Source organism: Aulonocara stuartgranti, assembly GCF_965226115.1.
Source record: "Aulonocara stuartgranti genome assembly, chromosome: 16".
NCBI classification, from domain to species: Eukaryota; Metazoa; Chordata; class Actinopteri; order Cichliformes; family Cichlidae; genus Aulonocara; species Aulonocara stuartgranti.
Window position 1 is genome coordinate 25,662,133 of NC_138952.1, and position 25,943 is coordinate 25,688,075.

The following is a 25,943-nucleotide window of genomic DNA, read 5'->3' on the forward strand; positions in this document are numbered from 1 at the left end:
TGTGACTGTAAAATTAACTCCCTTCCTCTTTCTTTACGTCAACTTTCTTCTGATTGGCTGCCTCTGATTGACATCATGCAGAAACAAACTGAGCCAAGAGTCTTTGAGGACCTAAGGCCGAGACCGAGCGCGCTGTGAAAAAGCAACAGCAAATTATGAATTTTTGGTAACATATATACATACGTGTTCAGTGTATATACGCACACTGAACTAATTGCATTTTTACAGGAAATATGTCCTTAAAAAATTTAAAAAAAGAAGTCGACATCTAGCCACGATGACCTGGCCCTGATGTTTTTAAACAAGAAAAGTACGGCACAGATATTCTGCATTTATCCAATCCTCATGAGAAGAAGCTGATCCAGGAGCTGAAGCTGCATCTATCTGTGTGCCTGAGCTAAAATAGTATAATTATAGTATAAATAAATAATAATAATAATAATACTATAAAACAGTATTATTTCCACATCATTGTACATGTTATGTTATTGTTATTTAGTACCAATGTTTGTTCTGAGCTACAAGCGTACTTTCACCAAATGCCGAGGTCTGATCGGTCAGATCCGTTTATTCGTATCCAAAAAAATCGTCAAAAATTATGTTAAAAGTTTAAAAGTTTATTATGATTGGTCTTTTGTTTGCTTCGGGTTGACGATTTTTGTCCAATGACTGACAACTTTTACAATGAGTAACATTAAAATTATAACTCTCAATGTCAAGGGAATTAATCACTTTTTTAAGAGACACAAAATACTTTCCTCACTCAAAAAAGATAGAGTGCAGATTGCATTACTGCAAGAGACTCACCTCACAGATTCTGAACACTTAAAACTCAAGCGTGATTGGGTGGGACAAATTTACTATTCCTCTTTTAACTCTAAAAGTAGGCGTTGCAATATTGATCCATAAAAATCTACCATTCACTCTAAATACTATTGTAAGGGATACGGACAGACGATTTATTCTGATTACTGGGCTTTTATATGGGGAGCAAATTCTATTAGGAAGTGTTTATGCACCAAATACTTTTGATAGATTGTTTTATTCAAACCTTCTGGCAAAAACCTCCTCTGTGTGTCCGAATCACGTAATAATTGGTGGGGATTTTAACTGTGGTTTGAGTCCTGAAACTGATTATAATCCACCAAAATCTCAACCACCTTCAAAAATGGCAAAGGCTGCAATGGACTTCTGCTCAGATCTTGGTCTTTTTGATGCCTGGAGAGTTTGTAATCCACATGTGAAAGACTTTACATTTTTCTCACGCCCCCATTTTTCTTTTTCCAGAATTGATTACATGTTTGTTTCTAGATCTGTCCTTGACAGAACTCGGGGTTGTTTGATCAACACATGCGCTCTCTCAGACCACTCATCAGTCTCAATGGAGTTATTACCACCTTATTATGATCCCTTGTCTAGACACTGGCCCGGCTAAACCCAGCTCTCCTTAGTGACCCTGAATTTGTAAAATATTTAGAAGATCAGTGGGAACTTTTTCTTTCTACAAATGACTTACCGGGGGTTAGTGCTTCTACTCTATGGGAGGCGGGTAAGGCATTTCTCAGGGGATTATCTCTTTCACCTCAGCGAAAAAGAAGAGCACCTTAGCCAAACAATTAGTACTTGAACGCAACATTACTAACTTGGAGAGGGAGTTTAAGAAATCCTCGTCTGTTTCTGTGCTTAAAAAACTGGATGCAGCCAGATCAGCCCTGGACCAACTACTAACTCAGAAAGCGGAAACTGCAATATTCTATGCAAAGCATAGATTATTTGAATCGGGCAACAAACCTGGACGCTTACTTGCCCAACTTGCCCAGGGGAAAAAGGGCTCTTATGCAATATCCTCTCTAAAAGATAAGAAAGGTGTTTTACAATTCGAGGCTAAACTTATCAGCAAAATAATGAAAGAGTTCTATCAGGACTTATATTCCCCTGAGTGTCAAAATACTGTAGACGCTAGGAAATTGTTTCTTGATAATGTTAATCTCCCTATACAATCAGAGGAAAGTCGATTAGATCTTTGCAGTCCTATTAGGGCGCAGGAAATTTTAGATGCAATCAAATCCTTACAGAGTGGAAAAGCTCCAGGCCCTGACGGGTTTGGGCCAGAGTTTTATGGTGGGTCCTTTATTAAAAATTTATGTAGAATCTCTTGAGAGGGGCACACTTCCACCCACCTTAAACCTTGCCCATATATCCCTGATCTTAAAGAAGGATAAACCTGCAGATCTATGTACATCTTACGGACCTATAAGTTTACTCGGTGTAGATTGCAAGATTTGCAATTATAGGGCTCTTGCAATTTCACTGGATGCTGAGAAAGCATTTGATCGGGTGGAGTGGGAGTATCTATTTGATGTTTTGGAAAGATTTGGTTTGGGATCTGAATTTGTCAAGTGGGTCAAACTGTTGTATGGGGCCCCAGCTGCAAGGGTGTTGGTTAACGGCTCGGTCTCAGATGTTTTTCCACTGGGTAGAGGAACGCGTCAGGGATGCCCCCTTTCTCCCATACTGTTTGCACTTGCATTGGAGCCACTGGCAGAGGCTGTAAGAACTGACCCTGAGATCTGTGGGGTAACCTTGTTGAATACTGAATACAGAATTTCCCTTTACGCAGATGACGTGTTGCTCTTTCTCACTAAGCCAGAAACTAAGAAACTAAGCCACTAAGAATCTATTCCTGCACTGACACATATCATTAATCAATTTGGCCTTTTTTCAGGGTATAAAATAAATTATGATAAATCTGAAGCTTTGCCACTGGGTGATGGGGGGAGGTGGGACACTCCTCCTAATTTTCCTTTCAGGTGGTCAACCACTGGTTTTACATATTTAGGTATTAGGCTGTCCGCAGACACAACAGAGTTGTACAAGTTGAACTTTAAACCAATTGTGGGCTCAATCAAGAATGACCTCAATAGATGGTTTGACCTCCTCCTGTCTTGGATGGGTAGAATAAGTTTAATCAAAATGAATGTTTTACCCAGAATATTATATCCCATACAAATGTTGCCTGTCAGGATCAACAGAAAAACATTCTCAGAGATTGAGGGATATCTTTCTAAATTTATATGGCATGGGAAGAAATCTAGACTAAAGATACAGATTTTACAACTGCCTACAGATGAGGGGGGGCAGGCACTTCCTAACCTTTTATATTATTACTGGGCTTGCCATGCACAAATAATCTCAGGGTGGTTACATTCCTTTCTGTACCAAGGCGAGCCACCGGTAGATACTTGGTGCTGTGACCCTCTTTCGCTTCTTAGTCTTTTATCTATTGATCTGGCTGACCTTCCTCTTGGTGTCAGAAATAATTTCATTTTGATGCCTACACTTAAGGTTTGGCATAATATTGTTGTCCACGTCGGAAGAAGAAGGTTTTTCTAGTGCACTACAACCTCTAATTAGGAATAAAGCTTTCCTCCCAGGTATTGACCTGGGAGGAAAGTATAGTATATTTGATGATTGGTGTTCTAAAAATATAAGATTTATTTGCGATCTGCTTGAAAGGGGTGGTTTTATGGCCTTTAATCAAGTTCAAATTAAATATAATTTACCACAGAAACACTTCTTTGGGTTCCTACAAGTAAGGCACTTTGTAAATTCCCTTAAATTTCCAGCCAATTAACCAGTTTTGAATCCTGTTGAAAGCTTTCTTCTTAAATTTAATGAGGAAATAATCACAAAAAAGAAATTTATCTCTCTTTGTTATGGGAAGTTATTGTCTTTGAATTTTGTAACCACTGATAAGGCCAGGGTTCGGTGGGAAACCGACCTGGAAGTTCAGCTTAGTGCAGAAGCATGGTCCAAAACTTTTAGATCTGCCAAGAAATTGTTTTCCTGTAACAGACTCCAGGAAAGCCATTACAGAATCTTACATAGACTGCAGCGTACGCCAGAGTTTCTAAATAAAATTCATCCTCAGATTTCTCCTCTTTGTGTAAAGTGCAATACGGATGTGGGGACCTACTACCATTGCATATGGCAATGTCCTTTAATTACTAGATTTTGGAAAAATATTGCTATAGAGCTTCGCTCAATCCTTCTCCAGTCGATCCCACTGAACCCTGGGCTGTTCGTTCTGGGTCTATCTATAGAAGGGCTCTCTCTATCTTCTGTACAGATGCTTTTGTTAGGTAAACTTTTACATTTAGCGAGGCGATGTGTACTGTTTCAATGGATTCAGAGACAGCCGCCCACTGTTACACAATGGTACAGAGAAATGTTCAAGGTGTGACAATGGAGCGCCTTAGTGCCATCATAAAGGGCAATTGTAATGCATTCTGTAGGACATGTAGCCTTTGCCTGATCACCTACCTCGTGACCTTGCTGTGCTATTACATAAAGGGGGATCACATTTTGTTTTTAAACACAATAATTAATGTCTGTATTCCCTTTTTTTTCTCTCCCCTTTTTTTCTTTTCTTTTTTCTTTCCCTTGACTTCAAATGTGAAACGCTGTACATATTTTGACCCAGACATGTATATCTGTAACTCATGTACCTGTATTTGTTTTTTCTTCTCTTTTTTTATTTGTATTTGGCTGTGCTGATTTGTTGCTGTTTGTGTTGTTCCAAAAATCAATAAATCATTGTTTTAAAAAAAAATCAAGCTGAAATAATGCTGAAAATTCTTCCTGTGAAATTACATGCTCGGTGTCAATGGCTGCATTAGGAAGTGAGCCCAGAAATATTTTCAACAAACAAAATATCTGCACGAATTTGACGCGTCCAGTCTGTAAAGGCCTCGTCCAGCCTGAAGCTATTGTCACTGTTTGTCTTCTGAAATTACAGATACATTTTTCAAAGTTCGTCCTACAAAATGTTTATATTTATTTATGTTCTGCCTTCCTTTACCTTAAGTACAGTAATGTTCCAGGTGAAACTCTCCACGGCTTTGTTAAGCTTGCGACCCTTTAGTCCTTCCTTCTCTCCAAGCCGAGAGAGATCCTCGTGGAAGTCCATTCCTGTGAAGCACGAAAGCAGGAGCATTATTGAGGCAGAGCAGCTTGGGAATCGGCAAATCAAATTCAGGTGAAATATAGCTGTCAAGCGTATGGATGATTTCCCTCAGCTATCCCTAAACCAGACTGACATGTTTACGTAAAAGCAAAAGCACTGACACATAAAGGTCAATCATCCAAAGGCAAAAACACGCTGGAAAATAAGCTGTTCAGAAAATCCAGTACAAATGTGACAGAGAACAGCTGACTTATTGTAAACAACATTTCAAACAGAGATACTTTTGTAAATATGTGCCTCATGGGAACCCAATTTAGAGAGTGCTACAGCCACCACATGCAAAGCTGTTTACTCGCAGAGCCATTCTCTGAGGAGTCACCCTAATTAAGCTCTACTGTTAGATGTTTCAGTTAGACTTGCTTATTTGATGATTTGTTAGAATTTGGGAATATCCCATGCTGCAGATCTTTTATTCATGAGACCTGATCAAAACGACACTCACACCAGCCACGCAGCCTTTCATCCATCTCTGCATACTTTACCTTCCCTCTGCACCTGAGCGATCCTCTCCTGTACTGCATCAGCATTCTCGATCAGCTGTTTCTGGGCAGCAATCATCTGAACAAACAGGAAGACAATTTCTATGTTCACTTTTTGGTCCTTTTATATGTTCAAGGTTTATGAAAAATACTATGTCAAGTATTCAGAAGGCAGTACAATATATGGACAAAAGTAATGAATGTTATTGCTACTGCATCTACTGCAGTGATATGCAGAGGCACCACTGTGTTGAGACTCAAGTACAGACTTTCAGCTTAAATGCAAGAGGTTTTACAAACTGTGCCCCGTCTTCCATTTTCAGAGGTTCAAATTAATTGGACAATTGACTGACAAGTAGTTTTGCGGCCATGTGGCCATGTGAGGCCCTTTGCCTCGTATTTCATGTCAAATGAAGTGGACATAATATCTGAAGTTGATTCACAATGTTCAATTTGTATTTTAAAGATTGTCACAGTAACATTAATGTCATTTTAAAGGTGATGCCCAAAGAGATGTGAGGGCAGGTGAAGGAGGCCATCATTAGAGACAAAACAAATCTTTCAGAGAGAGAGATTAGGCTAAATCATCAGTGTGGTGCACCAAAAGGTCTGAAGCTGCTTGTAGACAGAATTATTTCCATGGTTGAGAAAAAGAACTTCACAACATCGAAGCATTTCACGGGAGGAAACAGAATATTTGACTTCAGGTGGACATCGGCTTTTTCTCCAAGTATTAAAACCTTTTTATATTGAAATTCATGTTAGATTCTCTCATTAATTTTGAACATCTGAAACTGGGGGACTGGGGATAAAATTGGCTGTAATCTTGAAACTGTGCATGTAAAACCCCTTAAATTAACGCCCAAAGTCTGAACTTATCACATACTGATTGTATGATTTACAATCCAATGTGATGATGTACAGAGAAAAAACAAAAATGATCTTTGTCCCAAACTTTATGGATGGCACAAGTTATTTAAGATGAGACACTGATTGTACCAACCGAATGGTAAAAGGACGTTTGTGCAACAGCGTTGGGGATAAAAGACTAAATGCATGCTGCCGGGTGTAGCAAAATACACTGTTCCAAAAAATAGTAATGTCAAAGTATCTTACTGTATATTTTACAGTTTTGTACTGTCTTTCTAGAATATCATTAAATTTACATAAGTAGACTGTGATCTTACATGTCAAAAGTAAAATAACATAACATCACTGTACATATAGTAAAACACAATTTACTTGTTTTTTAAATATATTTTTTTGTACATATGCATATTTAGATTGTAAAAATATATTCAGAAATGTATCATGATTTCACAAATATCTGTCCGTTATTGGAAAGATCGAACTGTTGAATTCAAATGTAATGCTATGGATGTTATTTTACGGTAGTATTTTGGCGCCCCAGCTGCCGGAATATTACCATTTTTTTAAGACGTTTTTTTAACAGTGTAGCAGTACGATTACCCTGTCTGCACTCAACAAAGTGTCATGAATAACTCTAAGTAACACTTTTTCTCAAATGTGTTTGGGTTTTTCTAAAGGCAGACTGAAATTTAGTTCCCGTCCATTACCTCTAGGAGTCTGTGGAAGTCTTTAAGCGAACCCTTTGCAAGCACATTGGAAGTAAATGAGGGAAAAGTATCATGCTGGATATCTGGACTCATATGGACTGAATAATGTGTTAGGCCACATCGCTTCATGGAAATGAAAATTATCAACTTGCAGAGGGCTGAATTCAAAGACACCCCGAAAAGTGAAAAAAATTATGCAGCAGACTAGTTGATTTTGTCAAAATCTCACTATTTTCACCATTTTCGCTTAAAATGGTAATTTGTATGGCCAACATGTGGTTGTATGCATGCCTGAAAATATCAGGGCATGCTCCAAACGAGACAACAGATGGTGTCCAGGGGTCTCCTCCCAGATCTGCACCAGGCTGGCCAGTCAATGGAGGAACTGCCTGTATACTCTCACCACATGAGGCCGAGCATTGTTGGAGGAACCCATGCGTCAGCACGGGTTCTGACAATGAGTCCAAGGATTATATCTGGATATCAAAACTCAGTCAAGGTGCTGTTGCCTAGTGTGTAGAGAACTAAGCAATCCCTCCATGGATATGCCTGCCAAGACCATCACTGACGCACCACCAAACCAGTCATGCTGAACGACATCACAGGCAGGATAATGTTCGAAGCTCCCCCAGACCCTTCCACGTTTGTCACATGTGCTCAGGATGAACCTGCTGTCTGTGAAAGACACAGGGACCCAGTGGTGGACCTGCCAATTCTTGCATTCTATGGCAAATACCAACTGGGTTCCACGGTGCCAGGCGTCGAGTTCAGCGCTCACTTAAGAGTGCCTGGGCCCCAGGCCAACCTCTTCAAGTCTGTTTCTGATTGTCATAGCAGGTTTGGCAAACATTGTTCTGCCTGTGACCAAACACTCATACCTGTGGCCAGCTCAAGGTCATTTTGTAGCTCTGGGAGTGCTCTTACTTGTACAAACTAGCAGAATGCTCCAGTTGATGCAATAATACCACTGATCATGGACTATTTACGGAAGAAATTTCACAAACTGACTTTTTGCAACGGTAGCATCCCAGACTCTTTACAACAATCCATTTATTCATAAATGTTTATAAAGGAAGATTGCATTGCTCAGTGTTTGACTTTGTGCAGATATAAGGATATAAGGGCCTAAAAACACCTGAATTCAAAGATTAAGAGGTGTGGCCCAATATTTTAGTGTAGTGTATTTGAAAATGTGACATATCACATAGTCTGGGCCATACAAGATCTAACCTTTACCTGATTTAAATGTGACCATTTTCTTCTTCCAGATACTCTCCTGGGAATCTCAGGGCTACAGATTAAGGTTTTGAATCTCAAGGTTTCCTGGAAGTCCCATTATGACTATTAGGAAACGATGTAAAATAGCACTGTGCACTCTGAACCAGACAGAGAGCAAAAATCATCGTGAAGGATCATCGTTGGCGTTGAGAGGCGTGCCTCCAGCTGTTTTCCCCCAAAGGTGGCACATAAAGTCAAGAGCGTGTCCACGGCCATGCTAATATTATTTGAGACATTCACGAGGTTGTTCTTCCCTCAGAGTCACAATGTCCAGGCATCAGTTCTACTGTAATGTCATGAGGGTTCTGAGGGATAGCTTTCAATGTAAATGACCAGAACCTTTCTGGTACTTTGTTCTTGTTCCTTAAGTTTAAAATCAAGTCAAAGTGCAGCTGTTTTTACACACTGGAGGAGATTAAAAATGTAACGGAAAAGAATGGGACTTCCAGAGAGCAATCTAAATATAGTAGAACAAGTCCAGAGATGGAGAGATCAGCTAAATGGGCAACTTATTATCAAGTATTAAAAGCCCCGGTCATCTGGGCCTTTCTGTGTGGAATTTGGATATTCGTGCTACACCTCTCTGAGTGGGCATACTCCAGATTCCTCCCACAGTCTAAAGACATGCATATAAAATTAACGATAGGTAATAAGTTAATAGGCTCTCTTTATACATGGCTAAATCACCTGGTCGGGTACAGATTATGCCCAGAGATTTTGTTTACAAAATGTCTTTCTTTGTTTACAAAATGTAGTATGGATACTCTTTAGGGGGTATATCGTTTATATGTGCAGGGTGTTACGCAGTACGTTAAAAAAAACACTGAATGAAGCAAAAAAGTGTGTTGATGTAACTGCTGATGTAACATTGGTTGCCTGTCACTTCCAAGTCAACTCTCTCACCATTACACTGATACTCAGGCGTACAGTACGTACTCTAATCTCTCAGTTACTTATATACATGATACAAAACTGAGAGCAAAATGACATACAGGCATGTACTGTAGCTTAAATACAAGCAAAATAACTTTTTAACAGTGTACTTAATCTCTTGATATTAAGAATCTCTTTTGTCAGTGTGTCCTGGGCTGAGACAATATACAACTTTCTGATCACAGCTTGTGCAGATATGAAATACAACAGAGCTGAAAATATTAGACTATGGTAATGAACTGATCACTCTTAAGTAGGTTTTGAGCAGGTTCCATCTTCCTTGATGTAAACAGGTACTGTTTTTCTTTGTTTTAAAATAACCTAACCTAAATCATTGGGTGAAACAAATGATGACATTTTACATTAAACTTATATAAAATCAAGTAACTGATCCTCGATTTTCTTCTAATTACATCAGTGTTCTGCTGGAACACTCTGGGTCCTGGTATCCCTGTGGATGACACGTACCACCCACTTAAACAGCACTGCAGACCAAGCAGCTTGGGTTAGTACGGCAAAGTTCTGCAACATGGGAACATACTGATGTCATTGCTATCTCTAAATAATGAAGAATTTGCTAAACTAACTATAGCAAGAGTTGTAACTATATTTTCTCATTTAAATCAGTCAGGTTGCCTCAAATCACTGAAAGAAATAAAAAGGGAAAAAAGGGCTGAATACAGGAAGAGAGAGGGAGCTTTTTGTGTGGTGACTGAGCGCTGTGTGTTTGTGCTCAGAAAGGCTGAAGAGGTGTGATGTTTGATTGGAAATCACACCAACTATGGCATCATGACACTGACCTGCTGGGCTGCATTTGCTGGGTTTTGCCGCAAACATCATCAGCTGCACTCACATACGTAAATAACCACATTGTTCTGAGGTATGTGTAGGAGTAAATAGCTGAGCACTAAAAGAGGTGGGAGAGTCTCGTCCTGATCTAATGCAAGAGGAGATTGAGTAGGAGGTGTGTGTGTGTGTGTGTGTGTGTGTGTGTGTGCGTGCTCGTGGGTGACGGTTTCATGCATGTCACCACAGAGCTGCTGTATAATTAATGCCTATAGACGATGCAAATGTACGTAAGCAAAGGTCTGCACACTCAGTGATGCAGTGTTAGATGTCAAAAAAAAACTTCACAAACTGTGGAAAAGTTTCTGATGCTAAAGGTTTCAGCCAAAGGAGCAAAATTAGCAAGAGCAGCATAATGAGGAGCTCGTAAGTGACAGAGCTCAGGAAGATACATATCATGGTCTAACTACAGATACGTAGGTCTCACAAAGCACAGTTAAAATTAGCACTGCAAACACCTAGCATGTCAAGTCTCATAATCATTATATTTATGATTTCATTGGCTAAATTCACTCTTTCTGATTGGTGCAGATGGTTGTTTTGAAAAAAAAAAACAACTACTGAAAATTAGGTTGACATTTGACCTCAAAGAAAGCTATGTCTGAGACTGGGTGTGGTTTAACTGACATTCTAGGTCCTGGTGACTGAGAAACCACCAGGTGGAAGCTAACCAGGAGCATTATTCAAACCTAAACTTCAGTCCCCAGCTTATGGTTTGATCCAGACCTGGAGATTACTAATGATTATTAGTCTAACCCCCTCCGTGAATCGCTACCTTATCGTGGTGGTGGGGTTTGTGTGTCCCAGGGATCCCAGGGGCTATGTTGTCCGGGGGCTTCTGTCCCCTGGTAGGGTCTTCCATGTCAAGACCCTACGGAAGACCCTACTATCCTGAAGGTTCGGGATGTTGTAGGGCTTTCCTGGTTGACAAGCCTTTACAATGTTTCGTGGAGATCAGGGGGGCACCTCTGGATTGGCAAACCGGGGTGGTGGTTCCCATCTTTAAGAAGGCGGACCGGAGGGTGTGTTCCAACTACAGTGGCATCACACTCCTCAGCCTCCCTGGGAAAGTCTATGCCAGGGTGCTAGAGAGGAGAGTCCGTCTGTTAGTCGAACCTCGGATACAGGAGGAACAATGTGGTTTTCATCCTGGTCGTGGAACACTGGACCAGCTCTTGATCCTCTCAAGGATACTTGAGGGAGCATGGGAGTTTGCCCAACCAGACTACATGTGTTTTGTGGACTTGGAGAAGGCATTCGTAGCAAGAGCTTGGTCCGCATAGCCGGCAACAAGTCAGACTCACACCCGGTGGGTGATGGGCTCTGCCAGGGCTGCCCTTTGTCACCGATTCTGTTCATACTTTTTATGGAAAGAATTTCTAGGCGTAGCCAAGTGGCAGAAGGCTTTCACTTGGGTGGTCTCAGGAGCTCATCTCTGCTTTTTGCAGATGATGTGGCTCTGTTGGCTTCATCGGGTGATGGCCTCCAGCTCGCACTGCAACGTTTCACAGCCAAGTGTGAAGCAGTGAAAATGAGAATCAGCACCTCCAAATCTGAGGCCATGGTCCTCAGCCGGAAAAGGGTGGAGTGCCCACTCCGGGTCAGGGACGAGTTCTTGCCCCAAGTGGAGGAGTTTAAGTATCTCAGGGTCTTGTTCACGAGTGACGGGAGAAGGGAGATGGATTGGTGCTGCGGCTGCAGTGATGTGGACGCTGCACCGGTCCGTCATAGTGAAGAGAGAGTAAAGCCCTATAAGCCCCCAACTGAGTTCATATTTTTTGGCATATTTATCACACTTCCATGCTTCAGCTCATTAAACTAATTTTAATATTGGACCACGATAATCCAAGAAAATGCAAAATCCAAGTTTTAAATAATGATTGCCTTTGTTAAAAGACCACGTGAAAAAGTAATGTCCCCTAAACCTAATAACTAGTTGTGGTGGAATTTTGGCCCACTCTTTTGCAGAGGATTGTCTTAATTCGTCTGTTTAAGCGCCTTAAGATCAGAATAAACGGTGAGTCTGGACTTGTTTTGTTTTGGGGGGGTTTAGAGCCATCGAGAGGTGGACTTGCTGGTTTGTTTCAGACCTTTCTCCTGCTGCATAACATAAACATGCATGAGCGTCAGGGCATGAAATGACTGGGAATTATCCTTGCAGATTTTCTAGCAGAGAGCAGAATGGTTCATGGTTGGGCAAAGTGTGACAAATATGCAAAAATCTAAGAAATCAGGAAAAAGGGCAAATACTTTTTGACTCATGACCTCCAGCTTGCAGCAAAAACGTAGGTTACACCACTATGACGAGTGCAAGCTGATGGTCTAAAAAGTGTTGCATCATAAACAGGATTGGCCAGTTACAATCATTTTCCTAGAGCAACTACGATGCAGTTCACAGCGATATTTGTCTGTGCAGTTCGTCAGAAATTTTTCTTCATGTTTGCACAAGACAGGAATTAATGCAACTTTCTTTTTTAAGGAAGCAGTTAGCTCAATAAATGTGTCTTACTGACCGTTTCATAAGCAGCGAGCAGTTTGCGAGTTGGTTCCGAGAGGCCGACCAGGGGCTCCAGACATGGATAGCCATCCTTCAGAACCATGGTGGCCCCCATAGTGCCCTCAGGACTCTGTAGCCTCGTGCCCAAGGTCTGGATGCACTGCTTCAGTTTGGCCACAGTGGGGAGCCCACACTGCTCTTTGAAACTGGCTGTGGTGCTCTGGAAATGGTGTGAAGGTAAACAGACAGAGAAGAGAGGGAAAATAGTGTTAGATCTGATGTACAGTTCCGGCTGTAAGATTAAGCTGGGAAAAGCCAAAAATCATGACACGGCCCGCTCACTTCCCCTCCCTTCCCCTGTCATCTGCTGTCTCCCTTGTGAATTAAATCAATATGGCACTCACTGCTGCCTTTAATCCAGTGAAATCAGTCTAAGCTTAAGCGCATTTAGCAAAAAAAGGAGACAATATGGCATAAATCTGGAACAGGAAATCAAAGCAATTAGAGTGTGTGTTGGATGGGGGGATGCAAGATCGGGATGGTTCACAGATTTGAGTGTGACAGATTAAAGGACTCATTTGCTGAACTGCCATTCAGGGTCACTTCATAACAAAGGTAAAAGGTTTATTTCTGCATGTATGAGCACTAGAATATACCCATACAGAAAAGAAATAGTAAAAACTTATATGTGATTACTCATGAAAGTGGCCACTTTCATGAGTAAATCATATAAGGCTTACATGATTTACTCATGAAAGTGGCCACTTTCGCATTACTTTCATACATTGTTTTAGTAAGTATCCAAAACATACAAGTTTCATTATATAATTTTTCAAGGGATCTTATATCTGTTTTCACACTTATATGCTTTTCATGCAAGTTTCACACAAGACAGATACAAACTTTATAAGATTTATATATATCTTTTCCATATGGGTAAAGCCTCTGCTGTTGCACTGAATGCCATTTGCCACTTGCCACATCCCCAACTGGACTAGCAATTATCATGCTCCACCTGTGTGTAAGTGCATCTGTGTCTGTGAATGTGACAGACACAGAGAAGCATGATGAATAATATCTGTGGCAGATGAGCCCACAGCTGGACTCATGGCAGAGAGACAGAGAGAAGCAGGGTGTACAATGAGACTGAAGCAGGAGGATTAAAAGCAGTTTCTGAGTGAGTAAAAAGTGTTTCTGCGTAGCACTCGGTGTGTGTGCGTGGGTTTGTGTGGGAGTGTGTCTGACAGACTGACTGGGTGGGATTGGATGATCAATGAGATGGCAGGAAATTTGCTCTCTGCTTTCCACTGAAAAGGATTGACATTTTTCAACCAGAGATTCATTCCAGTTTTTAAATTCACAGACCTACACTACATGGATGAAACCGTGCAGTCACCCAAACATTACACACAAGCAGACATTTCTGTCGCATCATAGCAGGAAAATCATGTGTGTGTTCATAATAGCCGCATTTATCGTGGGCACTCTGATTCCTCCATCATTAATGTGGCTGATTGTCCTCCTGGACATTTTTTAAAAACTGTGGTTGTTCTATTAGGAAGCTGAAGATATTAGAGGATAGTTTGAACCAACAGAAACACGTTGGGACTCTGACATCTGAGAAGATTTTAAATTGATATTGTGAACTTAACAGCAGTTACAAACAGACTGTATATAAAGGATACAGCTGCCATGAAGTCACCAACTGGTTAGTGAAGTGGTTTTGCCATCTCCATCTTGGTATTTTGAAACCAGGTCTAAGCCAATAAACATATCATAGACTGGGCCCCATCTTAAGAAGCTCATAGTATCATATCACCCCAACAGGGCACTTCATTATCAGCCTGCTGGTTTACTTGTGGTTCCTATGATATTTAAAAGTGGAATGGGAGGCAGAGCCTTCAGCTTTCAGACTCCTCTTGTGTGAAACCAGCCTTCAGTTTGGATTCAGGAAACAGACATGCTCTCTAGTTTTAAATCTCTCTAAGTCTTTGGCAACTGGAGGCTTTCAATGATGCACTGAGTGTTTTTTAACTCTGCTTTTAATCATTAGTTGTTACTAATCTCTGGCTGTCTTCCACAGTGTATCTTTTGTCTCGTCGTCCACAGCTCACCAAAAACCGGTCGTGGCTGATGGCTGCCCCTCCCTGAGCCTGATTCTGACAGAGGTTTCTTCGCGTTCAAAGGGATTTTTTCGTTCCCACTGTCGCCATTTCCATGCTCACAGGGGGTTGTCTAATTTTGTGGGTTTTCTCTGTATTATTGTAGGGTCTTTCCCTTACACTATAAAGCTCACTGAGGCAGCTATTGTTGTGATTTGATGCAATGTAAATAAAATTGAACTGAATTGCTGTAACTAGTGATTAAGACTATAACATCACCTGCTAAGTTTATACTGTAGGTCACACAGCAAAGTAGGCGAGGGCTGTTCGTCCTTAAACTTCTACACAATTGGAAGTCTTTTTGTTTGGCTTCAGACCAAGAAGTTACATCGTTTAGGTCTTTTAAGTCCAATACTGACTCTTTTAACTGCATGGGTGGTCTCCACGAACTCCTGGCTGTATCTTATCTTATACAGTAATGCCTAAATACTGACTTATCTGTCTTATCCTGCTTTGTGCTTTTAAACATTCCCAGTTAATTTCTTTCTATTTTACATTGTAAAATTATATTTAGCAAGTATTTCATATCAAAACTTTTTAGTGAATGAAAGAAGAAAAGCACAAGTATTTCTGTCCCCTGCCTTCTGCTATACTTTAAAGTTGCTATTCCAGGTCATCTGAATCACGTAGTCAGGTGAATTGATTAAGGCCTGGTGTGGCCACACTTCACTGTGGCTCACTAACAGTGTTCAGAGGGACTGTGTATTATGTGTGTGAGTATCAGTTTGGACACTACATACGCCTCGTTCGTTTTCAGCACCTGGGCTTTGGCCAGTGTAACTGGGCTGATTCTGGATTATCGTTCACATAAGGTCACGTCATGCCTTCTGGGATTTAGCCTATCATTGGGTCAAACCAGTTTCAACACATATATGGGTATAAGGTATATATTAACATCACAATATACCTCTCTAAAAACAGATCCAGTGCAAAAAAGGATTCTTTTCACATTGCCCACCCATACATGTTGGTGTTCAGTGATAAGATGGTGGGAGCTGAGCGACCAGGTTCTATTTTCGCTGGTATTTATAATCCTCCTCCACTCTTCTCACTGACTCCTTTGTCGCTGCCTCGTCCTCCTCCTCCTCCTCCCCCACTCTCTTATTCACTCTACAGACAAGTCTAATTCTACCTGAGTGCTGAGCTCCAAAAAACTGGACTTCTTACTGCTCACTGAAACCTGGCAGCACGACTCAGATTATGCATCCCTCATTGAGCTGTGCCCGGAGGGTTATTCTTTAATCAGCCAGCCACGGACGTCGGGCTGAGGAGAAGGCCTTGCTGCGGTGTTTCCCAGCCATTCATCCAAAGTCAGTCACTTCTCTTCGTTTGAGCTGCTGCTCTTTAAAGTTCGAGAATTTTATTTCATGCGCTATAGTGTACCAACGACGCGGTCAAATCAAAGTATTTTCAAATTACTTTTTGTCTTTCACCCTGAATCTGTCCAGACTAGTTATTTCTGGTGATTTTAATATTCATATCGATGACGACTCTTTCTGCGAGGAGTTTCATCAACCTTATGAACTCTTTTCATTTTACCCAGCATGTATCTGGCCTCTTTTACACAAAAGGACACCCTCTTGTTTTAACCTTGGGCTTTAACATGGATCTTATCTGCCCCTGTTGTTATTTCTAATCATTACTGTGTTGGTTTTAATTTACTGTTATCTCCTGTTAGTGATGTAAATGTCTTGACTAACCACTATTGCCTTTCTATTTTAGACAGTGTCTGTCCTTTTTACAAAGAGATCAGCATCTGTTTTAAAATCCTCACCGTGGATTAATGGCCTTATCCACTCTTTAAAGCGTTCTTGCCGGAAACCTGAACACTTGTGGAGGAAAAGTCGTTTGCAAGTTCATTTAATTTATGTCAAAGATATTTTGGTGTCTTTTACTAATTCTGTTAGAGAAACGAGGGCTGCCTGTTCTCCAGTCTGGTTTCTAAAAGCACAGGCAATCCTAAGGTTCTGTTTAACACTATTAATAACATTGTTACCCCTGCTTCACCTGCTGTTCCCATGTCATCTGACATCGACTGTGAAAATTAAAAAAAAAATCACTCATATTAGAAATAACCTTTCTCTGTCAGCTGTCCATTTCTGCCCCAGCTCAGCTTGTAAATTTAGATCATTTTATACTTGTTTCTCTTCCTGAACCAACCCAGTTGGCTCTGTGAAAGTCTGTTGTTGTTTAGACATTTTACCTGCTTCCCTGTTTAAAGATGTTTTTCGCTCCATCAGCCCTCATATTGTTAATTCCTCTCTGGCCTCGAGTCAAGTCCCGATTTACTTTAAGAATGCGGTTAGTCACCCTATCCTAAAAAAGCCACACTAGACCCTTCTCTCTTGGGCAGCTATAGACCAATTATTATTGAGAAAAATGTTGCTAAGCAGCTAACTGCTGTTTTAAAGAACATTAACAGAGATAGCTCTTCTCTTATCTTTAATGGTGTTTTGGTGCAAAGTGACACAGGAAACTGTCCTGTCCTCCTTATGTTGGACCTAACCTCAGTCTTTGATACAGTTGATCCCCAGGTCTTGCTTGACAGGTTGAGGTATTGTGCCAGTATAATGGGATCTGCCTTACAGTGGTTTACTTCATATCTTTCTGATCATTCTTTTTGTGTAGCTACTTCAAATTATAGGTCTTCTTTAAGCCATCTTCATTTTGGTGTACCTCAGGGTTCGGTTTTGGGGCCCTTATTATTTCTGTTTTTTAGCACACTTTGAGCACTTTTAAAGATATCTCATATCACTGCTGATGATATTCAGTTATACATCCTTTTAAGCTGCACAAGGTATCAAAACTGCATCTCTTACACAAGGATAAAAATTTTCTCCAACTTAATGAGGAAAAAAAATGAAATTCTAGTTTTTGCTCCAGAAAAGCATACAACTCTAATAATGGAAACTCTTGATCTATTAGCCTCTTATGCCAAGCCTTTTATCGGGAACCTTGGGGTAAATTATGACTCTGGTTTTACTTTAGATGGTCACATTCAGACTCTGGTTTGTTCATGTTTTTATCACTTAAAAAGTATTGCCTAGCTAAATAGTATTATCTCAAAAACAGAATTGGAAACTGTTATTCATGCTTTTGTTTTTCAAGACTAGATTACTGTAACTCATTATTCAGCTGCCTAAACAAAGCATCACTGGACCATCTGCAGACTGTACAAACGCTGCTGCCAAAACACCAACGTTTTCTCACCTCACACCGCTACTCGCCCGACTCTGTTGGCATTCAATCCAGAATACATTTCAAGATCTTGGTTCTCACTTACAGGACTCTGAATGGTCAAGCACCAGCTTACGTCAAAGAACTTTTACATCTGTATGTTCCTAGCAGGTCCCTAAGGTGACCAAAGCCTGCTATTTGTGCCATGTACGAAGCTGAAAACCAAAGGTGACTAAAGGTGACTGAGCCCTCTCAGTAGTAGCACCAGGACTCTGGAACTCTTTCCTCTTTAGTTTGTGTCTGCAGACATCACAAACCTCTTGAGCTTTTTAAAAATCAATTAAAAACACACCTTTTTACAACTGACTGATTTGATGTACTGATGTCTAATGTTTTTGTTTTCCTTTGCACAGCACTTTGTGATCAATAGCTTGAAAGGCACTAAATAAATAAAGTTTTACTATTTACTAATTTCAGAACATTCATAAAATCCTACACCATTCACCCTTTTTAAGCATCCTATCAACATTGGGTCAGTTCACAAGCCTATTTCACCTCTGAGGCCATCCAGTGAACATAATTTTACCAAAGTTTGGATGTCATTTATATATATTTATATAAAAATAAATATTTATATTATTTACATTATATATTTATATATTCATAAATAAATATTTATATTTGCTTATTTTTCATTTATGAAATGTAAATGAACCTTGGGTCTGTCACAAGCCTGTCGCACATATTATCAAAAGTCAGTCCACATCCAGTCTCACCTGAGCATCCTCCCGCAGGTCCGTCGCTTCTTTGAGAGGGCCACTGGCTGACTTAAAAGTCTCATCCACTACCTTGATACCAGTGTGCCTCACTGTGACGTACTCTCTCCCCCGTCTCCCCACCCTCCGCACCGAAAGACCTCGCCGCTGGGCCTTCCCGCCTCCTCGTCGGTTGGTGATTGCCACGTGGACAAACAGGCTGGTGTGAGGTAAGGGGTCTCCTGCCAGGCCCAGCAGGGGCACATTACGGTAGCCAGGCTGAAGGCACTCGAAGGCCACGCTGTACTGGCCGATGAAATCATCTCCGATGTAGTCATCGTCTAATACCACAAAACGCAGCAAGGCCAGCTCGGGCATATTTACCTGGGGACAGGAAATTAACAAAAGAGATGAAATCCATTCTGCTGTGCACCAGAGCAAAAATAAAACCACGGCCAGTGAACACTTTGCAGAGTACTGACCTACATTAATGCAACACACCTCGTCTGCCTCAAAAGACTTTCTGGGGGAAAATCTCGGATAATTTAAATGTTATTATTCCAAGTCTAATTCTGGTTATTGATCCATGCTCTTACTGAAACACAGTTTTATTCATACTTGAGGGAGAGAAGAAGAAAAAAATTTACCCTGGTTTTCAGAGCAGATATCTGCTATGAATTTTTGGTTGAAATGAGATCTGAGATCTGTTTAGGGTCAGGGGTATAGGGTTAATGTTAGATTTAAACCCTTTACATGGAATTTCTACCTATATTGGCATTCTGAATTGGAAACCTTATGACAGAAGATTTCCAAGGCCAAAATGCATGTAACAGATTTTCATTTTCTTGTAATATCTGAAAAACGGCTTGTTTAGCATGTGGCTTCAATGTAACATATGCTAACATTATCCCCTGTGAGGTCTAAGGTCAAAATTGAACTTTGGGAAATAATGGGAAGTTTTTCATGTGTGCCATCTTCTTTGTTTCCTGGTTGCCAGGACTTGAGAGAACCATTTAATATAAACAAAAACCCTTTTTGAATAGTTTTAGTGGTAGGGCTTGGGTTGGGATTAGAGTCATCATAACTAAGAAGCTACTCTCAGAATATTAAAATGTTAATAATGAACGGAGACAGGACTCACATATTCCCATATCATGCCTGATCCTTCTCACATCATAGCAGCAAATGTCACTTTAACACCCCACTCACACAATATTCATTCCCAAATTTTGACCTGTAAATTTCCAGATTGTTTTATTCTATTTAACTTAATGTATATAATTCACTCACTTATTGCACATAATGTCCTCTTTGTATATATGTACTTACTTACTGTATATAATGTTTTTCCCTCACTATTTTGCACAGTCGAGGAGCGTATCAGGTCACATTTCACTGCGTGTTATACTTGTATAACTGTGTATGTGACAAATAAAAAGATCTTGAATCTTGAATCTAATGTGTTTATTCAATAATGGCATTCCACCAAGACAAGCAAGGCAAGCAGTGTTTGCCTAGTTAAATCTAAAAACATGATCTGTATCCTTTTATCTCAAACACTAGAAAGTATTTCACCTATACGCATACATCCTTTACATTACTGCGATCTTATTGCTGTAATAGTAATAAGCTCCACTTTGGCGAGTAGAACAGATGCAGCCATCAATTTCACATTAGAAATCAGTAATTATGTGAGTGACCAAATGTGCAATGATCAAACAGCCGTTTTGCAAATACACACCCTCATTTTTAAATAATATTTTTAACTCACTGTAGATATTGACAGTTAGGCATGTCCCACAGTGCTCAAGCCTTTGAATAATAACAGTGGCAAAGTTAATAATATACTATTACAGTATACATGTTCTGAAAGTCAAGATTTAGAACATGATGTATTGCTGTAGATTAAGCAAAGTATGAGCCCTTTGAAATAATTACATTCCATATGTCTGTGAAGGTTCTCAGTCATCCAGGTCATCGTAGTCAAAGGAGCTCAGACCTCTACATTGGAGAGACCAAACAGCCACTTCACAAGCGCATGGCACAACACAGAAGAGCCACCTCCACAGGACAAGACTCAGCAGTCCATCTGCATCTTAAGGATAAAGGACACTCTTTCGAGGATGCCAATGTTCACATTTGGGACAGAGAGGACAGATGGTTTGAAAGAGGAGTGAAAGAAGCCATCTATGTCCACTGTGAGCGACCATCTTTGAACAGAGGCGGGGGTTTACGACACCAACTCTCTGCCATCTATAATCCAGTTTTGAGATCCCTTCCCAGACGCCTTAATGCCCACTCACATCCTGGGCCATCTGACCTCAGGAATTCGCATGATAAGGTGGGGCCAGGTTTCACAATGAACACACCCGAAACTCTGGCTGATTGGGACCCACGCCCAGTTTCCCACCTTGGCTCAGGCGATTAGAGGATCATCAGGGGGTCCTTTTGTCCCTCTGTGGGGGGTCACTCCCACTAGGTTTATATCTGGGACTCTCCACCATTTGACCTTAGAACTGAAGAAGCTTCTCGGATGAGAGGTGAAACGTCTTCAAGCAACTTAAAGAAGTCCAGACGCTTTTCTTTGCAAGCTCCTTTGACTACAGTCCATATTTTTCAGACCATAAGGCTCACAGCATTTTAAGGCGCAATGTCGATGAACGGGTCAGTTTTCATACATAAGGCACATTAAGCGAAACAAAACAGTCAGATAAGTCAAACTTTACCCAACTCATTCTTCTTGCTTCCTCCACTTCCTTAACATTGATTCATTAATGTTGAATTCTCTCCAGCTGCTCGATTCCCATGTTGTTGCAGTATATTAATGACTAACCTCGTATTGTAGATGGATTATCTCAGTTGTTGTCCTGACTGAAGTTTGGTCCGTTTACAGCTGCCTGCCATGTGATTGCATTTGTCCCTAACCATCGGGAACCCTCACAGCAGGCACGTGCAGAGGGGGGGGGCTAGAGGGGCTTGAGCACCCGCCCCTTTCCTGATGGGTGCCCAAAGTGCCCCTTTGTTGAGGCAACTTTTAAAAAAAAATTATTATTATCATTTTTTTTTATGTGTGTGTGCGTGCGGAGTCCTGTCTTTGCCCCTCAACAATAATATTTAACTATTAATCACAGTTTTGCTAAATAAAAGGATCTGGCTTGCATCAGTCACATGATCACATTTAACCAATGGTCGCCCTTGACGGCAGAACGCGCTGGTTACGAGCCGGGAACGAGCTCACAAAGAGCACGCGCATTTTTTGCGGTCCGGAGCTGTAGGAGAAACACAAGTTAACTCAGAGACACAGACTGATGCGACAAACCAGTAAGTAGGTGTACAGCATACACTGTAGTGTGTAGCACACAGGAGTATTAGCTTATTACGTACACGTTGGTAAGCTGTCTTGTTGCAACTGACGAACTGAAACAAACGAGTGTGCTGTGTGTGCAACAGCGCGACAAACATTACCTGTCCTTTTATTAACTGCACAAGTAGTGCTGGTCATAGCTGCTGACTTCCTGTGTAAGGCTGTCATGGGTCTGTAGCTCTGTCACCGTTTTAGGGAACATATTTAGTTTTAAAGTATTCAGAACATATTTAGTTTTAAAGTAAGTTACCGGGCTTTTCCTGCCTTTCTGGAGGGATTATATTTCACTAAAAAACGATCTAATATGCATGTCCACATAATAATGATTATAATTATAATATATTAAAAAACACACGCTGTATTTGAAAGAACATACATTAAGAAGCAGATTATATTAGATTTATATTTTAAATAAGACAAAATTTGGATTTTACAGCAGTAAAATTATTGTATCGCTACAGTTTAAACATGTAATAAGCTTTCTCCCTGCACAGAGTGGATAGTGAAACAAATGGAATCATCATAATGACATTATCCATCCATCCTCATCCGCTTTGTCCGGGGCCGGGTCGCGGGGGCAGCAGCCTAAGCAAAGAGGCCCAGACCTCCCTCTCCCCAGCCACCTCCTCCAGCTTATCCGGGGGAATACCAAGGCGTTCCCAGGCCAGCCGAGAGATATAATCTCTCCAGCGTGTCCTGGGTCTGCCCCGGGGCCTCCTCCCGGTGGGACATGCCTGGAACACCTCACCCAGGAGGCGCCCAGGGGGCATCCTTGTCAGATGCCCGAACCACCTCAGCTGGCTCCTTTCGATGTGGAGCAGCAGCTGCTCTACTCTGAGCCCCTCCCGGATGGCCGAACTTCTCACCCTATCTCTAAGGGAGAGGCCAGCCACCCTTCGGAGGAAGCTCATTTCTGCCGTTTGTATCCGCGATCTCGTTCTTTCGGTCACTACCCACAGCTCGTGGCCATAGGTGAGGGTAGGGACGTAGACCGACCGGTAAATTGAGAGCTTCGCTTTTACACTCAGCTCCCTCTTCACCACGACGGACCGGTGCAGCGTCCGCATTACTGCAGCTGCAGCCCCAATCCGTCTGTCGATCTCCGGCTCCCTTCTCCCATCACTCGCGAACAAGACCCCGAGATACTTGAACTCCTCCACTTGGGGCAGGAACTCATCCCCGACCCGGAGTGGGCACTCCACCCTTTTCCGGCTGAGAACCATGGCCTCAGATTTGGAGGTGCTGATCCTCATTCCCGCTGCTTCACACTCGGCTGCGAACCGTTCCAGTGCGAGCTGGAGGCCCTCACCCGATGAAGCCAACAGAGCCACATCATGTGCAAAAATCAGAGATGAGATTCTGAGGCCACCAAAGCGAAAGCCCTCCGCCACTTGGCTGCGCCTAGAAATCCTGTCCATAAAAATTATGAACAGAACCGGTGACAAAGGGCAGCCCTGGCGGAGCCCATCACCCACCGGGAATGAGTCCGACTTATTGCTGGCAATGCGAACCAAGCTCTTGCAACGGTTGTATAGGGATCGAATGGCCCGTAGCAATGGGCCAGACACCCCATATTCCCGCAACACCTCCCACAGGACACCCCGAGGGACACGGTCGAATGCCTTCTCCAAGTCCACAAAACACATGTAGACTGGTTGGGCAAACTCCCATGCACCCTCAAGTATCCTGGAGAGGATAAAGAGCTGGTCCAGTGTTCCGCGACCAGGACGAAAACCGCATTGTTCCTCCTGTATCCGAGGTTCGACTAACGGACGAACTCTCCTTTCCAGCACCCTGGCATAGACTTTCCCAGGGAGGCATAATGACATTATTTCATATTTATTACTTCCCCCTCATTGCTTTATTATTGTAGCTCTAGTAATAAATAATAATGTAAGGATTCTGGATCAGCACAGTGATGCCCATAGTATATACAGTATTCTGAAGAAGGTCTAAAATGTCCCTGTGTGTGCGTGCATGTGTGTGTTTTATTTAGATGGATTTTTAAAAAAAATATTACTCATGATATAACATTGTCCAGACATGCCTGGTAAGGACATGAGGAGGAAACAGCAGGAGCTGTGTGAGGCTACTAAAGGCAGGGCTATAACATTTTTCTGTCATCATTTTATTATAGATTAAGTGCAAGAGTTGTTAGGTGTGGATAATTAGATTATAGTTTATTGCAATAGCAAGCTGTGCCTTGTTCTCAGATGGACAGCAAGTGGAGAGTGATATATGAAAAGATGGGATGGAAGGAAGAAGAGAAGCAAAGAGTGATTCACAGGCAGAGCCTAGAGCTGGGCGATATAAGATTTTTTCATATCACGATATGTTTTTTTCATTTCAGGCGATAACGATATCTATCACGATATAAGCCAAATAACTATATTTGTAAGATTTAAATGTGCCGTTGCTCACAAGTAAAATGTGAAATAATCAGCAGCTTGTTTTTATTTAAATATTTATTTCCCATAATAAGTTCAACAGGGTAGATGTACTTAAGGAACATGAGACTTTTTCAGATAAATAAAGGCAAATATTGCAAACTACACAAAAGGCAGCCGCTAAAGCGTTTAAGTTTCAAAATAGAACAAACGAAACAGACTAAATTGTCAATTCCACTTAGAAACAAAATATTAATTCTAAAAATAAATCTTAGTTTGTTTTACAGAAGAACAGACAAAACTGACTAACTTTTGTCAATACCAAATAAACTGAGAACTAAAAGGAAATTCTCAATCTCTCCTTGTTGTATAGCTTAGCTTTTCAAACAGTTGTAACAGTTACTTTAGTCTGACAAAAGCCGAATGACGAATTAGCGCTTCCAGTCAGAGACTGAGGCTACGTCCACATGTACACGGGTGTTTTTGAAAACGGAGATTTTCCGTTTTCGTTTTAAAAAATAATCCCGTCCACTAATAAAGGGAGAAATGAAGGAAAACGCTGCCATGAACATGCCAAAGCAGCAGGTGGAGCTAGATTCCTAATCGTGCAGAAATGTTGGCCAATCAGAAGTCTAGAAGCCTCGATGGGAAAAAGTAAACAAAGCTGGGGCATAGAAGCAGAACCGAGTCGTATGTGTGGAGGGACAGTAACTGTGTATATGTAAGCATTTAAACACTGCAGAGTAGAATTAACAGTAACAGTATTGTAGAAATTCATTTCACCGAAACAATAACGTGGCGCACAGTGTGACGTCAAAAAATGCGCACATCTTTGACGATGCGTTTTCTCCTGTTTTCTAGTCCACACGTAAATGCAAAAACGGAGTTTTTAAAAATCTTCGTTTTCAGTGACCAAAAACGCCGTTTACATGTGGACGAAAGGTGCAAACGCATAGAAAAATCTGCGTTTTCAAAAATACCCGGGTACGTGTGGACGTAGCGCATGCACCAGTTTATTGTATTTCCAGACTTGCTTTCGGCACAATTTACAGTGCACGCTACTCTGTTTTTTTGTCAGACTTGAAATAGCCGAAATACCTTCACACTACGGAACTTCTATGGCTCTTCCGTTCGACAATCTCTCCGGCATTGGAACCATCATCTGTTTTCTCTTCGGTCACGCTCGGTTGATTTTTCTAGTCGGCACACTCATTTCCTCCATTACCCGGGCGGTACGGTGGCTGGCTGCTTCCCAAACAAATACACATGTGCGGCTTGGCACTTGTGCTGTACGTAACAAGTCACGTGACGTGACGCTGCGGCTGTGATTGGTTCGGCTCTGCGCTACTTAATTTGGATTGGCTGTTCTTTTTTTTTCTTTTTTTTTTTTTTAAAGAGGACAAGAGCGGCGAGGTCTATCGCGATAGTTGAATTTTTCTATCGCGATACATATCGTTATCGT

General features: G+C 41.3%; 1 protein-coding gene across 2 annotated transcripts in view; it reads right to left on the reverse strand.

Annotated features, from left to right (window-relative positions):
* plcl1 (phospholipase C like 1) overlaps window positions 1-25,943 on the reverse strand; it is a 137,304-nt gene that overhangs the window by 10,059 nt on the left and 101,302 nt on the right. For both annotated transcript variants that reach the window (XM_082507610.1, XM_082507611.1), the window contains exons 8-11: window positions 18,752-19,114; window positions 12,653-12,856; window positions 5,509-5,584; window positions 4,862-4,971 (exon numbers count right to left, since the gene is read on the reverse strand). In XM_082507610.1, coding sequence (XP_082363736.1) covers window positions 4,862-4,971; window positions 5,509-5,584; window positions 12,653-12,856; window positions 18,752-19,114 — 753 coding nt within the window. The remainder of the gene's footprint in view (window positions 1-4,861; window positions 4,972-5,508; window positions 5,585-12,652; window positions 12,857-18,751; window positions 19,115-25,943) is intronic.